At 39.4% G+C, this 15,992-nt stretch overlaps 1 protein-coding gene across 5 annotated transcripts in view; it reads left to right on the forward strand.

The window, feature by feature from the left end:
- Positions 1–1,181: 1,181 nt before the first annotated feature.
- ZNF235 (zinc finger protein 235) overlaps positions 1,182–15,992 on the forward strand; it is a 22,110-nt gene continuing 7,299 nt past the window's right edge. Inside the window, exons 1-4 of one of the 5 annotated variants that reach the window (XM_011963064.1) lie at positions 1,182–1,230; positions 2,772–2,834; positions 6,137–6,263; positions 6,959–7,054. In XM_011963064.1, the coding sequence (XP_011818454.1) occupies positions 2,820–2,834; positions 6,137–6,263; positions 6,959–7,054 (238 nt within the window). In that variant the 5' untranslated portion in view covers positions 1,182–1,230; positions 2,772–2,819. The other 4 variants (XM_011963066.1, XM_011963067.1, XM_011963063.1 and 1 more) reach the window with 4 other exon arrangements.

Here is a 15,992-nt window from a genome sequence, read left to right on the forward strand (position 1 = left end):
CCAAGCCCGTGTGTGATACGATTCTTCTGGTACACCAAGGCAAGAAACTCTGGGATACAAGACCCCTCTTGTGCTTGCGATAAGGCAGGGGTCTAATTGAGCTAACACAAGCCTCCTACGGATGGCTAAACTAAAAAAGTACCCTGTAAAACATGCCCACTGGGGCTTCAGGAGCTGTAAACATTCACCCCTAGACACTGTCGTTGGGTTGGAGCTCTACAACCTGCCGTGTGCATGCTCCCCCTAGAGGTTTGAGCAGTTGGGCACGAAGAAGCGAGCCACACCCCCATTACATGCCCTGGGAGGGGGACAAGCGAACTTTTCCCGTTTCATCACAATTTACTTTCGGCACTAACATGATTGTTCAGCTGTCTTCATCAGCAGGCCTTTATTCCAGGAGATTCCTGCCCAAGCAAACTGTTTAATTGTTCATTATGCTTCCGCAGAGACCCATCAAATTTTCAATCTCTTCCAAAGAAAGTACCGATAGATTGCACCTTAAGATTTTTTGCTTCAAAAATCCTTGCTATATCCACCAATCCCGAACTGTAGTATCATGATCATTATGCAATACTAATAAAATCCCTTGCATTGAAAGACCCGCCTTAAACATCCAGTTCTCAATCAGTTCCAACCTCGCCTTGACACTTTGCTCTGTGAAGGTGCCAACGCTCCGTCGAAGTGTTGTCCTCCATGGCTGCAATCAACAACAAATTCTGGTTTTTGTCTTATCAACAGGTTGAGCTGATGATATTCGGGGAGCCGGCATTTGACACAAGTTTGAGATTCCTTAACGTTCGGCGTCCATCGGAGCTCAGCCTAAGTCACTTTTACGCATCCCATTTTTAGCCTACCCTTTGTTTCTGCTAAAAATTTTGGTTTCTAACTTACTTTCATAATACAAGCTGGACTTTTCACTTTTATATGCCATCACTTTAAAAATTTTACAATTATTTTCTCATGAATTTTTAAACTGAATAAAACTGAAAGGAATCTGACAGTAGTAGCGCCAGGGAAGTGTCTCAAACCCAACTGGCTCGAGTCAAAATAAAACCCAGCTGGTGGGAAGCGCGGCCCTTGGAGCATTCTGGGAACTGTAGTCCAGCAGTGAGAGAACTCTGAGACGTTTCCGCTTAGGAATTCTGGGAAGTGGAGTCCATGAACCGTGGGCACTCGGAGGCACTTCCGCTCCAGGAAGGCGAGGTCGGATCTGAGATAGCTCCTAGGGAGGTGAGTCAGCTCCGGGTCTCCAAGACTTTTCCGAGCCCTCTTTGCCAGGGCGTGGGGCCAGCGATGAACCGGTCCTTGGCTTGGGGAAGAGAAGCCGCGGCCAGCGCTGGAGGGCGGGGTTGGGAGACTGCGGGAGTTTGCGTCCCCTCGGCGGAACCTCTTGCGTTGGGGGCGGGCTCGCGTCGTGCTTCGAGGTTGAGGGTCTCCCGCCCTCTCTGCTGCCCTAGCCATCCTCATGCACATATCAGCCAGTCCTGCCTATTCCTCGCTGCAAAATATTGGGCAAGTTACTTAATCTTTCCTTGTCTCAGTTTCCTCGTGCCTGTAAAGGGTTAGTGCGTTCCCAGTGATGTTCTTGTGAGAATTAAATGAGAATAAGCTTAAAACCAGTGCATAGGAAAATGTTGGATGCCGCCGTTAATTTTGTTATACTCAAAAAGACGCCTGTTGTTTGGAAACTCCTCTGAACCTGGGATGGGGTCGGAGATCCAGCTACGGAGCCGCTGTCCCTTCTCTAATCCTTGCCTAATGTGGGGCCGTTCCTGGATTCTTGTACTTTTCTAGCCTCTTGACAGGAGATTAGTTCCAGCCGGAGCCTGGGGAATGTCCTCTGTGTTTTATCTCAGAGAAGCGATCGTCATTACAGATTTGCAGAGTGCCAGAGGTGTCCTGAGGCGCTAATAATTGTTCAGTATTATGTGGTTATAACTAGTAATCCCGTGTGGTTAACTGAAGTGTAATACCATTTCTTAGAGAATTTTAGGTTTTTAGTAGTCATTGCTTTCATGCATATGGAAAAAGAGACTTTATTGAGGCTCCTCCCGCTTAGTAACATTTGCAAGTAATTACATCTATTGGAGGAAAAGAAAATCCGTAGCAGTTTAACTGTCATTACCAAGGGAACTAATTATGTTAGACAACCAATCACAGTTACAGACTTTTCTGAGGGTCATGGTAACTCACAGGACAGAGCAATTATCTTTGAGTTCTGGGTTTCTTAAAAGATTCATTTTCTAGAAAGCATACTCAAAAGGGCAGTTTTATGAAGCATAATAGCACTTGCTTGTCAGAAGCTGCAGGAAATAGAAAATACAGGCGTTATTGTCCCCGTTTACAGGTGACTGAATTAAGGCACAGAGAGATTAATAATTCGCTTAAGCTTTATACTGCTTATACTGTTTATACTGTTTATATTGATCAGTAGAAAATAAGTAGAAATGCCAAAATTTGAAGCCAGGCATTTTGGCTCTATTACATTACCCTGCCTGTCTTTGTCTCATTTCCTTGGAGACTAAGGTTCAGAAGGAGTACGCAGGCAGCTGCATTTGATTTAGGTCTGTTAATATGAAATGTTCTTGAACAAAAGCAGCTGGGTGAGGGGGCCCAGTGGTAGCTGGGATCCAGCTCCCGTTCTCCTCACTAAGCTGTGTGTAACTGTGCCTGCCTAGAGAAAGGGAGACCTTTCTCTAAAGTGCCACATAAAGTGCCATGTTGACTAATGGCATCCCTAACCTATCTCATGATGCCTTTCCCTCCCCCAGGTTCACTCCCCCAAAACTCTGCCTTTTCCCGGAAGGAAGAGGGGGAAAATGACCAAGTTCCAGGTAAGTTTATTTTGCCTTTCTGTTCCTTAAAATGACATCTCATTGCACAAAGATTGGACACATTTTTCCCATTTGGAAGAGTAAAGGGAACGAAAGGTGCTTGAAAGATTGTTATATGCCAGGCTCTTGCCTTTTATTTCCAAATAATAGTATAAACATTAACAGATATATATATATATATATATCTTAAATATTTTAAAATCTATTTCTGTGTAATATATTTATATATGTAAATATAAATTTCTAAATATATATATATTTAGAGACAGAGTCTCACCTTGTTTCCCAGGCTGGAGTGCAGTGGTTTACTGAAGTCTGGGCCTCCTGGGCTGAATAGATCCTCCCACCTTAGCCTCTTGAGTAGCTGGGATCACAGGCACGTACTGCCACAACCGGCTAATTATTTTTAATAGAGAGGAGGTGTTCCTGTGTTGCCCAGGCTGGTCTTGAACTGCTGGGCTCAAGCGATCCTCCTGCCTTGGCCTAACAGATACATTTTTTAAATGGAAAATAACTCTCACATTACAAATATGGTTTACAAATAATTTCCCACCTTCCTTTTCATTTGCACTCACAGATATATATAATCATACTTTACGTACAATTTTGAATTTTTTAAATTTAATTTTATATCACCTATATTTTATCATGTCATTTTCCATCGTTTACCTAATTTTACTTTGCCTCATTCTCCATGTTTATGTAATCTATGAATTTTGCCATTTTAAGGACATTGACAATAGCAGTTTTTCCCCATATAACTTCTCTTCCCAAATAGAAATTCTGAGAATTCTACCATTTTTTTAATCTTTAAAGTTTTAGACTTATTTTCTCATACGCGACACCTCATTTTATGGAAAGAAGAAAGTATAGCTTGGTGTTGTAGCATCTGACTGATGCCAAACTCAGAGAAAGTAATTTTAGTTTCAAACAAGAGCTAAATTTCTTTCTTTAATTCTAAGTAAAACCTTGTATTATAGTTAAGTATCTGTTTTATTCATTAACATGTTACTATATTTTAAAGATGTACATACTTAGTTTAAAAGTTTTATAGCACTTGGAGATTCACCAGGAAATTTGCTCCATGGAACAGCTTTGTGAGGATGTAGATGGCCTTACCTGTATTTTAAACATAGACAGGTGTGAACCTTTAAACTTACTGAAGTCCACTTAATGCCCAGCTGAAGTTAAAGCTTTCAGTGCCTAAGCCAGAAGTTTCAGATATTTCATTTGGGTGAAGGCCAGGCACAGTGGCTCACCTGTAATCCCAGCACTTTGGGGCTGAGGTGGGTGGATCACTTGAGGTCAGGAGTTCGAGACCAGCGTGGTCAACATGGTGAAACCCTGTCTCTACTTAAAATACAAAAATTAGCTGGGCATGGTGGTGCATGCCTGTAATCCCAGCTACTCAGGAAGATGAGGCAGGAAAATTGCTTGAACCTGGGAGGCAGAGGTTGCAGTGAGCCGAGATCACACCACTACACTCCAGCCTGGGTGATAGAGTGAGACTGTCTCAAAAAAGAAAAAAAAAACAGAAGAGACTATTCAGGGACCTGAGGCTATGCTACACGTGTATGTGTCCCTGGCATGTCCTGGTGGATGAAGAGCTCCAAAAATAACATTACTCTTCACCAGATTCCCTTTCTCAGTGCATGACTCTTTGCCAGGTGTGTCATCGAGTTGTTTAGTACATGGATGATCAGAACTCCAGCCAAAACAAATGTAGGGATGAGCAGTGTCTTCAGATAAAAAATGTTAATTTCCATACAGAAGAATGCCATATATAGACTTTATGAGACAAATAGGAAACAGGTGCAGGGGTAGGAATTTATATATTCTAGAAAATGACTTAATATCCTTAATGGTAATGTTACTGATACATGAAAAATCCCAATAGGATTAAGCAAAGGCAATATGTGAAGAAAAATAATATCAGATCATCTTTTAAAAAATTAAATAGCTGTTTATATCACTCACCAAATTGCTCAAGATTTTAATAAAATAATATAATGTCCAGTTTTGGCCAGAGTACGGAGAATTGGGAGTACTTACAATCTCTTACAGGAAGAGTTAGTTGAGAAAATTAACATTATACCAACAAAACAAAGACCAGCAAAACAAAGATATATATTTTTTACAATGTAATTACCACTTCTTGGAACTTATCTTTTTTTCTGGAGACAGAATCTTGCTCTCTCATTCAGGCTGGAGTGCAGTGCCTTGAACTTGGCTCACTGCAACCTCCACCTGCCGGGTTCAAGCGATTCTCCTGCCTCAGCCGCCCGAGTAGCTGGGATTACAGGTTTGCACCACTATGCCCAACTAATTTTTGTATTTTTAGTAGAGACAGGGTTTCACCACGTTGGTCGGGCTGGTCTCGAACTCCTGACCTCAAGTGATCCGCCCACCTCGACCTCTCAAAAGTGCTGGGATTATAGAAGTGAGCCATCGCGCCCAGCCGGAACTTATCTTAAGGAAATAACCATATGAGCTGGCTGAGATCTATGTAAAAATATGTTTTTTGTGGCATTGTTTGTCATTTTTGAATTTAAAATGATCGAATGTGCATTATTTAGAATGGTTAAATATATTGTAGATCATGTTTTTGAGCTATCATGCAGCCATGAATGGGATGAAAGAGATGATGGTGATGATAATAAGAGTAATGACCAACATTTATCGAGTACTTACTGTATGTCCCACAGTGTCCTAAGTTCCTTATAGTATTCACTCATTTAATCCCTTCAAGGACCCTATGATATAGGTCTTCTTATACAGATGTGGAAATTGAGGTATTGAGAAGTTAGGTGACTTGACCAACGTCACAAAACTAACAGTGGATAGACTCTTGGAATGTGAACTAAGGCAGTCAAACTCAAGAGCCTGCACTGTTAACCTTGACCCTAAATGTTGCTGCAATTGACCGATACAGCATGTTCCTGAGAACCCAGAGAATGAACTGCATACTTGTCTCAGCTTTATGAAGGCCTATTGGATTCCAATGAGAGAAGATAGGTACCATCAAACACTGTTGGGAAGAAATTAATGCAAAATTTCCTGCAAAATTTGGCGCTATCAGTCACATGGTAAAATGTGTGTATGCCATGATTTAACAATGACAGTTCTAGGGATTTAACTATATAAAGGGCACCACGTTACATGTACAAGGTGTTTTCCTTTTTCCCCTTAGCATTTTTGGTGTGATTGTGGAAAGGAAAGAATAGTAACTCTACAGAAAGAGTTTCTTAGGTGCCAGTGGCCATTGGGTACAAGATTGAGGTTACGTGTGCTTGATATTCTAGGAGGCAGTGACATTCAAGGATGTGGCTGTGGCCTTCACTGAGGAGGAGCTGGGGCTGCTGGACTCTGCCCAGAGGAAGCTGTACCGAGATGTGATGCTGGAGAACTTTAGGAACCTGGTTTCAGTGGGTAAGGACAGGCACCCTCTGTAATTCAGCAGGGTTTCTCAACCTCCATGCCATTGCTGTTTTGGGCCAAATAATTCTGTGCTGTATCAGGCTCTCCTGTGTATTTTGGGATGCTTAGTGGCATCCCTGGCCTCCGTCCCCTTGTTAAGGCTTTGGGACTGCTCAGAGACTAGAGTTTTTCTGTCTCTTTAGAGCATAGAGACAAGATGTTTCTGGTCTTTATTCCAAGACAAATGATTTTCTTTTAGAAATTAACTATAAAAGAACAGTTGAGCTTGGCTCCTCCTGATTTCTTTAAAGTTGTCGGTCATGATCCATTGGTGGGTCAGGAAATTAGTAAGTTGCATCAGCATTTCTCTAATAAAATAGAGTAACAATATCAGAGCCCCTTAGCCAGAATGGTGCACATTGTGGCAATAACTGCTGCTGCTTGCAGTAAGGGATGTGATGAAAACAGATATAGATTAGAAACAGGTCCTTTAATGTTTTATTTCAGTAGTTTACATAGGGTAATGTATTTCCAACGATGGTAAATGTATTTCTTATAATGTGTTGTGATAAAAAAAAAAAATGTTTCCTAAACATTGCATGGAGGGGCAGGGAGGAGACTTACATCATGTGATTGGAACCAGAATTTTTCAGTACTCTTTGCTTTTAACACTTTAACATTTTCACTTAAATACTATCTTTTTATAGGACATCAGTCCTTCAAACCAGATATGATATCCCAGTTGGAGAGGGAAGAAAAGCTTTGGATGAAAGAGTTTCAGACCCAAAGAGGTAAGCATTCAGGTGAGAACTGTGCAGCTGGAATCATAGTTAACAGCTGTTATTTTTCCTTTATTCAGGATAATTTCTTCTCCACCCAGCTGAGAGACTCTTTTAAAAAATATCTGTCATGGCTGGGCGCAATGGCTCAAGCCTCTAATCCCAGCACTTTGGGAGGCTGTGGCAGGTGAATCACTTGAGGTCAGGAGTTCAAGACCAGCCTGGGTAACATAGGAAAACCCTGTCTCTACAAAATATTTAAAAATTAGCTAGATGTGATGGGTGTGCCTGTACTCCCAGTTACTCAGGAGGCTGAGATGGCGGGTTGCTTGAATCTGGGAGGCGTGGGTTGCAGTGAGCCGAGATCCGCCACTGCACTGCAACCTTGGTGACGGAGCAAGACTCTGTCTCAGAAAAAAAAAAAAGGATGAAAACATCTGTCACATCATGTCACTCCTCTGCTTCAGACCCTCCACTGGCTTCCCACTTCACTGAGTGAAATCCAGTGTATTTAAGGAGCTTGTTTAAGACTGTATAACGTTTGCCTACTCACCTAGCTTTATGATTCTGTTTTTCCCCTTCCCTTTGTCTCTGCCGTCCTCACTTGTTCCTCAAATATGACATCTGCATCACAGCCTTTTACTTTCTGTTCTTTGGCTGGAATGCTGTTTTTTCTTAAACCTCTGTCCTCTTTCTGATTGATCGATTGATTGATTGATTGAGATAGGGTCTCACTCTGTTGCCCAGGCTGGAGTGCAGTGACACAGTCTCCACTCACTGCAGTCTCCACCTCCTGTATTCAAGCGATCCTCCCACCTCAACCGTCTGAGTAGCTGGAACTACAGGTGTGCACCACCACACCCGGCTAATTTTTGTATTTTTTGTACGGACAGGGTTTCCCCATGTTGCCCAGGCTGCTCTTGAACTCCTGGACTCAAGCAATCTGCCCACTTCAGCCTCTCCAAAATGCTAGGATTATCGACGTGAGCCACTGCACCCAGCCCCTCTTCCTTATTTCATTCATACCTCTGCTCAGAAGTCATTTCATGAGAGGCTTTCTTAAAATACCATCTTCTGGCCGGGTGCAGTGGCTCATGCCTGTAATCCCAGCACTTTGGGAGGCCAAGGTGGGCAGATCACGAGGTCAGGAGATTGAGACCATCCTGGCTAACACGGTGAAATCCCATCTTTACTAAAACTACAAAAAAAAATTAGCTGGGTGTGATGGCAGGTGCCTGTAGTCCCAGCTACTCGGGAGGCTGAGGCAGGAGAATGGCGTGAACCCGGGAGGCAGAGCTTGCAGTGAGCCAAGATCATGCTGCTGCACTCCAGCCTGGGCAACTGAGCGAGACTCCGTCTCAAAAAAAAAAAAAAATTCCATCTTCCCTTCACTCTCCCTGTCCTTAATTTGCCTGAATTTGTGTGTGAGCGCTATACCACCAAGGCTTATTCACATATATTTATTTTTTAATTGTGGTAAAATATACATAACATAAAACTTTAAGATTTTAACCATTTTTGAGTATATAGTGACATTAACTTTTAACCATTTTTGAGTATATAGTAACATTTACATTGTTGTGTAGCCATTACCACGATCCATCTCCAAAAGGTTTTCATTGTTCATAACGAAACTCTGTACCCATTAAACAATGACTCCACCTTCGACCTCTCCCTCCAGCACCGGTTAACCATTGTTCTACTTTATGACTCTGAATTTGACCATTCCACGTACTTCAGTTAAGTGGAATTATATATTTGCCCTCTTGTGGCTGGCTTATTTCACTTAGCCTAATATCTTTGAGGTTCATCTATGTTGTAGCATGTGTCAGAATTTTCCTCTTTTTTATGGCTGAATAATATTTCATTATAGTACAGTTGACCCTTGAACACTGTTTTCCACAACAGCAGCACCATTTTACATTTCCACTAGCAGTACACAGTTTCTAATTTCTCCACATCCTCGCCAACACTTGTTATTTTCTGTTTTTTTTTTTTTCTTTTTAATAATATCCGTCTGAATGGGTTTGAAGTGGTATCTCATTGTGGTTTTGATTTGCATTTCCCCAATGATTAGTGATGTTGAGCACCTTGTCATATGCTTATTGGCCATTTGTATTAATATATCCTCTTTGGAGAAATATCTGTTCAAGTCCATTGTCCATTTTTGAATCAGGTTTTTTTGTTGCTGAGTTTTGGAAGTTCTCTATATATTCTGGATGTTAGTTCATTATCAGATGTATGACTTGAAAATCTTTTCCTCCTTTCTGTTTGTTGCCCTTTTTACCCTGTGGATACAGTGTCTTTTGATATAAAAAGTTTAGGTTGGGCGCGGTGGCTCACTCCTGTAATCCTAGCACTTAGGGAGGCTGAGGCGAGTGGATCACGAGGTCAGGGGAGTTCGAGACCAGCCTGGCTAAAATGGGGAAACCCCGTCTCTACTAAAAATAAAGAAAATTAGCCAGGCATGGTGGCGGGCACCTGTAATCCCAGCTACTTGGGAGGTTGAGGTAGGAGAATCGCTTGAACCCAGGAGGTGGAGGTTGCAGTGAGCCAAGATCGTGCCACTGCACTCCAGCCTGGGCTGCAGAGTGAGGCTCCATCTCAAAAAAAAAAAAAAAGTTTTTAGTTTTCATGAAGTCTAGTTTGTCTGTTTTTTCTTTTATTGCCTGTGCTTTTGTTGTCACATCCAAGAAACTACAAAATTCAGCATTGTGAAGCTTTCGCCATATGGTTTCTTCTAGAAGTTGTGTAGTTTTCGTTCTTTTTTTCTTTCTTTTTTTTTGTTTTTTTGAGACTCAGTCTTACTCTGTCGCCCAGGCTGGAGTGCAGTGGCGCGATCTCGGCTCACTGCAACCTCTGCCTCCTGGGTTCAGGCCATTCTCCTGCCTCAGCCTCCCGAGTAGCTTGGATTACAGGTGCCCGCCACCATGCCTGCCTAATTTTTTTTTTACTTTTAGTAGAGATGGGGTTTCACCATCTTCACCAGGCTGGTCCCAAACTCCTGACCTCATGATCCACCCGCCTCGGCCTCCCAAAGTGCTAGGATTACAGGCGTGAGCCACCACACCCAGCCAGTTTTCACTCTTACATTTAGGTCTTTGATGCATTTTGAGTTGATCTTTGTATAAGGTAAGGGTTGACCTTCATTCTTTTGCATGTGGATATCCAGTTTTCCCAGCCCCATTTGTTGAAAAGACTGTCCTTTCCTCATTGAATGGTTTTGGCAGCATTATCAAAAATGGTTTGGGCCTACATGCAAGAGTTTATTTCTGAGTTCTCTAGTCTGTTCCTTTGGTCTATATGTCTTTATAACAGTTTTGGTTAATGTAGCTTTATAATAAGTTTTGAAATCAGAAAGGAAAAAAGATTCCTCCTTATTTTTTCTTCTTTTCAAGATTGTTTTGACTATTTGTGGTCTCCTGCAATTACATGTGAGTTTTAGGATGAGTTTTTCTATTTCTGCAAAGAAGAAATTGGGATTTTAATAGGGATTGCATTAAATCTATAGATTGCTTTGGGTGATATTGGTAACAATATTAGATTGGTAACTTTTTTTTCTGTAATCTTTAGGGTTTCTACATACATCTTTTGTGAACAAAGATAATTTTACATCTTCCTTTCCAATTTAGATGCCTTTTCTTTATTTTTCCTGCATAATATCTCTGGCTAGAACTTTCAGTACTACTGTGTTGAATAGAAATGGTAAAAGTGGGCAACCTTGCCTTGTTCTGGTACTAGAAGAAAAGCTTTCCATTTTTGACCATTGAATATGATGTTTGCTGTGGGTTTTTAATGTATGACCTTTATTATGTTGAGTTAGATTTTTTCTATTCCTGGTTTAAATATTTTTATCATGAAAAGATTTTTAATTTTGTAAAATGCTTTTTCTACATCAATTGAGATGATCATATGTTTTCTTCTTATTCTGTTGGTGTGGTATATTACATTGATTGGTTTTCATATGTTACACCATCCTTGCATTCCAGAACTAAATCTCATTTGGTCATAGTATAATTATTTTAATATGCTGCTGAACTCTCTTTACTAGGATTTTGTTGAGGATATTTATATCAGTGTTCATAAGGGACATTGGTCTATAGTTTCCTTTTCTTACAGTATCTTTGTATTTGGTATTGGGGGAATCCTGGTCTCATAGAAGGAACTAGGAAGTATTCCCCCCTTCAATTTTTTGGAAGAGCAAAATGGATTGGTGCTAATAATTCTTCAGATGTCTAATAGAAATCACTAATGAAAGTCCAGGACTTTGCTAGGAGGTTTTTGATCATTGATTCAATATCCTTTGCAGTTATAGGTCTATTCATATATTCTGTTTCTTCCTGATTCAGTGTTAGGTTGTGGGTTTCTGAGAATTTGTTCATTTCATCTAGGTTATCTAATTTGTTGGCATACAATTGTTCATGATACTGTCTTATCCTTTTGTTTCTATAAAGTCAGTAGTAATGTACCAACTTTCATTTCTGATTTTAGTAATTTGAGTCTTTATTTTTTCTTAGTCAGTCTAGCTAAATGTCAGTTTTACTGATATTTTCAAGGAACTAACTGTTGTTTTATTTTCTCTATCCTTTATTCTCAATTTTGTTTATTTTTGCTCTTATCTTCATAAGATTAGATTCCTGGCCATGCGCGGTGGCTCATGCCTGTAATCCCAGCACTTTGGGAGGCCAAGGGAGGCAGATCACTTGAGGTTGGGAGTTTGAAACGCCTGACCAACATGGAGAAACACTGCCTCTACTAAAAATACAAAATTAGCTGGGCATGGTGGCACATGCCTGTAATCTCAGCTGCTCGGGAGGCTGAGGCAGGAGAATTGTTTGAACCCGGGAGGCAGAGGTTGCGGTGAGCTGAGATCACACCGTTGCACTCCAGCCTGGGCAACAAAAGTGGAACTTTGTCTCAAAAAAAAAAAAAATATTAGATTCCTTTCTGCTGTCAGCATTGGGTTTAATTTGGTTTTGTTTTTTGGTTTTCACATTTTTACTGGGAGCCACTGGGGAGGGTCCTCCTCCCTGTCAGTGGAGATGTTCAGTTTATTCAGCCACTCCAGGCTTGGGCCCTAGGAGTCCTGGGGTCGGCTGGACACGTAAGGCACACTGCCATCATCTCAGACAGGCATTGGGTAATTGTAGGGTGTGGCCTGGTTGATCATGATGGCATACTTGGTGTAGGGGCTGAGTGGGGGCAGAATTACAGCATGGCCTGCGATGGTGAAGGACACAGCCAGCACTGACTCTTTGGCCCAGGCATTCTTGAAGAAGGCAGCAAGTCTTGCAGCCATCTTGGTCTCGGCAATGGCCATGGCTTGTTAGTTTTTTCAGTTCCTTAAGGTGTAAGGTTATGATGTTGATTTGAGACCTTTCTTCCTTTTCTTTGTAAGCATTTATACCTATAAATTTCCCCCTCAGCACTGTTTTTGCAGTGGATTTGTTTTCATTTATCCCAAGATATTTTCTAATTTCCCCTGTAATTTCTTCTTTGATCTGTTGGTTGTTTGTGTATTAATTTTCACATATTTATGGAATTTTCAGGTTTTATTCTGTTCATTGCTAGTTTTATTTTGATCAGCAGAGATACTTTGTGTGATTTTAATCTTTTTATATTTATTAAGGCTTTTTTGTAGTTTAACATATGGAGTATCCTAGAGAATGTTCTGCATGTACTTCAGAAAAATGTGTATTCTGCTGTTATTGGGTGGAGTGTTCTGTATAATCATAGTCTACATGTATATATTTCCATATACTTCAAAAATGTATAAAACATAGAATTTTGATTAATTCTAAAATTGCTTATGTCCTTTGTTAAGATATCATATAATCCACCAAACTGAGGGAGATATGTGATAAAAATGACTTAGTAGGATACTATTTGTAATGCCACCATTCAGTTCAGTTTTAACATTCATTTTACATCTTTTTCTGTTAATGAAAATTGACTTGATATTTTAAATGGATAATTTCTGCTTCTCCACTCTTCCCCCAACATATACATAATTTGGATGACCTATTTGTTTTCCTTTCTATGACTTTAAACTTTTTATTTTGCAAACTTAAAAAACATAGAAAAGTAATAATGCCACAAACTGTATATCCATACTGTCTTGGCAGTTACCAACTTTCCACTGTTCCTGTTTTATCTATTCTCTTCTATTTTTTTCTGGAGAATGTCATATTTTTTTCTGGAGAATGTCTTATCACTCATAGATTTATCAGTGTCTATCTACAACAGTAACTCCTTATTGTCACTTAATATCCATTGTGTAATCAGTATGGGCTCATATGTATTTATTGTATACTTTGTGTTATAATCCAGTATTGCATTATTTTGCTACCAAGTTGTTTCTACTTTGACCACTTGGAGCTTTTTCAGGTTGCCTTCTGTGGTTGAAATCACCAGTGATTTCTAGAAATACAAATTAAAACAATAGTGAGATATCATCTTATACCCGTCAGAATGGCTATTACTAAAATCTGTCATGGATCTCAGGAGATGTCAGATAATGAACTCAAGATGGATCAAATAGTACCATTTACTCAATAGGATGTCCTTTCCCCAGTGTATGTTTTTGTCAAGTTTGTCAAAGATCAGTTGGCTGTAGGTATGTGACTTATTTCTGGGTTCTCTTTTCTATTCCATTGATCTATGTATCTATTTTTATATCAGCACCATGCTGTTTTGGTTACTATAGCTGTGTAGTGTAATTTGAAGTCAAATAATGTAATGCCTCCAGCTTTGTTATTTGCTTAGGATTGCTTTGTCTATTTAGGCTCTTTTATGTTTCCATATGAATTTTAGAATTGTTTTTTCTCATTCTGTGAAAAATGACATTAGTATTTAGAGAGCCATTGCACTGAATTTGTAGATTGCTTTGGGCAGTATGGTCATTTTAACAATATCGATTCTGCTGATCCATGAGCATGGGGTATTTTTCCATTTTTTAAATGTCATCTGCAACTGCTTTCATTATTGTTTCATAATTTTCCTTGGTTAGCGCTTTCCCCTCCTTGGTTAAATACATTCCTAGGTATTTTAATTATTTTTGTAGATATATAAATTGGATTATGTTCTTGATTTGGTTTTTAACCTGATCATTATTGTTGTATAGAAATGCTACTGACTTTTGTATATTGATTTTTTTAATCCTGAAACTTTACTGAAGTCATTTATCAAATCTAGGATTCTTTTGGAGGAATCTTTAGGGATTTGTAGGTATAAGATCAGATTGTCAGAAAACAGATACTAAATGACTTACTTTTTTTTCCAATTTAGATTAGTTTTCTGTCTTTCTCTTGCCTGATTACTTTTCCTAGGACTTCCAGTGCTATGTGGAATAGGAGTGGTGAAAGTGGGCAATTCTTGTTTTATTCCAGTTCTTAGGCGGAATGCTTTTAGCTTTTCCCCATTCAGCATGTTACCTATGGGTTGTCATATATGACTTTTATTATTTTGAAGTGTGTTTCTTCTGTGCCTAGTTTGTCGAAGGTTTTTATCATGAGAGGATGCTGAATTTTGTCACATGGTTTTCCATATCTGTTGAGATGATCATGTGATTTTTGTTTTTAATTTTGTTTATAGGCTGAATCACATTTATTGGTTTGTGTATGTTGAACCATTCTTGCATCCTTGGAATAAAATCCACTTGATCGTGGTGGCTTATCTTTTTGATGTGCTATTAGATTTGGTTTGGGGTGTTTTGGGGGGGGGTTGTGTTTATTTTTGGAGGATTTTTGCATCTACATTCATCAGGGATATTGCTCTATAGTTTTCTTTTTTTTGTTGTGTCTTTGTCTGACTTTGGTGTCAGAGTGATACTGGCTTTGTAGAATGAGTTAGGGAGGATTCTCTCCTCTTAGATTTTTTGGAAGAGTTTTAGTAGAATTGATACCAGTTCTTTGTTCCTTTTGTGGAATTCCACTGTACATTTGTCTAGTCCTGGGCTTTTTTGTTCTTGGGAGGTTTTGCATCGCTGATTCAATCTCACTGCTCATCACTGGTCTGTTCAGGATTTCTGTTTCTTCCTGGTTCAATCTTGGGAGGTTGTATGTTTACAGGAATTAGTTCATTTTCTCTAGAATTTCTAGTTTTCAAGTGTATTGTTCGTAATAGTCTCTGATCATGTTCTGTATTTCTATAGTATTAGTTGTAATGTCTCCTTATTCATTTCTGATTATGTTTATTTGGATCTTCTCTTTTTTTGGCTAGTCTTACTGTCAGTTTATCAGTTTTATCTTTTCGAAGATAAAAACAAGCTTTTCATTTCATTGATCCTTTGTATGGTTCCTTGGTTCTCTATTTTATTTCATTCTGCTGTGGTCTTTGTTATATCTTTCTTCTGCTAGCTTTAGGTTTGGATCGTTCTTGTTTTTCTAGTTCCTGGAGGTGAGACATAAGGTTGTTAATTTTTTATCCTTTTTTTTTTTCTTAATGTAGACATTTAACGCTATAACCCTCCCTCTTAGCACTGCTTTTGCTTTGGTATATTATATTTTCATTTTCATTCATTTCAAGAAATTTTAAAATTTGTCTTAATTTTTTCATTAACCCAAAGATTGTTTAGGATCATGTTTAATTTTCATGTATTTGTATAGTTTCTAGAGTTCTTGGAATTGATTTCTAATTTTATTCTTAGGTATGAGAAGATACTTGGTATGATACTGGTTTTTAAAAATGTAGTGAGACTTGTTTTGTGACCTAACATATGTTCTATCTTGAAGAATGTTCCATGCACTAATCAGAAAAGTGTATATTCTGCTGTTGGGTAGAATGTTCTGTAAATGTCTGTTAGCTCCATTTGACCTAAAATTTAAGTCCAGTGTTTCTTTGTTGATTTTCTGTCTCAGTCATCTATCTAGTGGTGTCTGTGGGGTGTTGAGGGCCCCCACTGTTATTGTATTGCTGTGTATTTTTTTAGGTCTAAAAATACTTGTTTTATGAATTGGGTGTG

This window comes from Colobus angolensis, unplaced genomic scaffold (genome assembly GCF_000951035.1).
Source record: "Colobus angolensis palliatus isolate OR3802 unplaced genomic scaffold, Cang.pa_1.0 Scaffold60, whole genome shotgun sequence".
Taxonomy (NCBI): domain Eukaryota; kingdom Metazoa; phylum Chordata; class Mammalia; order Primates; family Cercopithecidae; genus Colobus; species Colobus angolensis.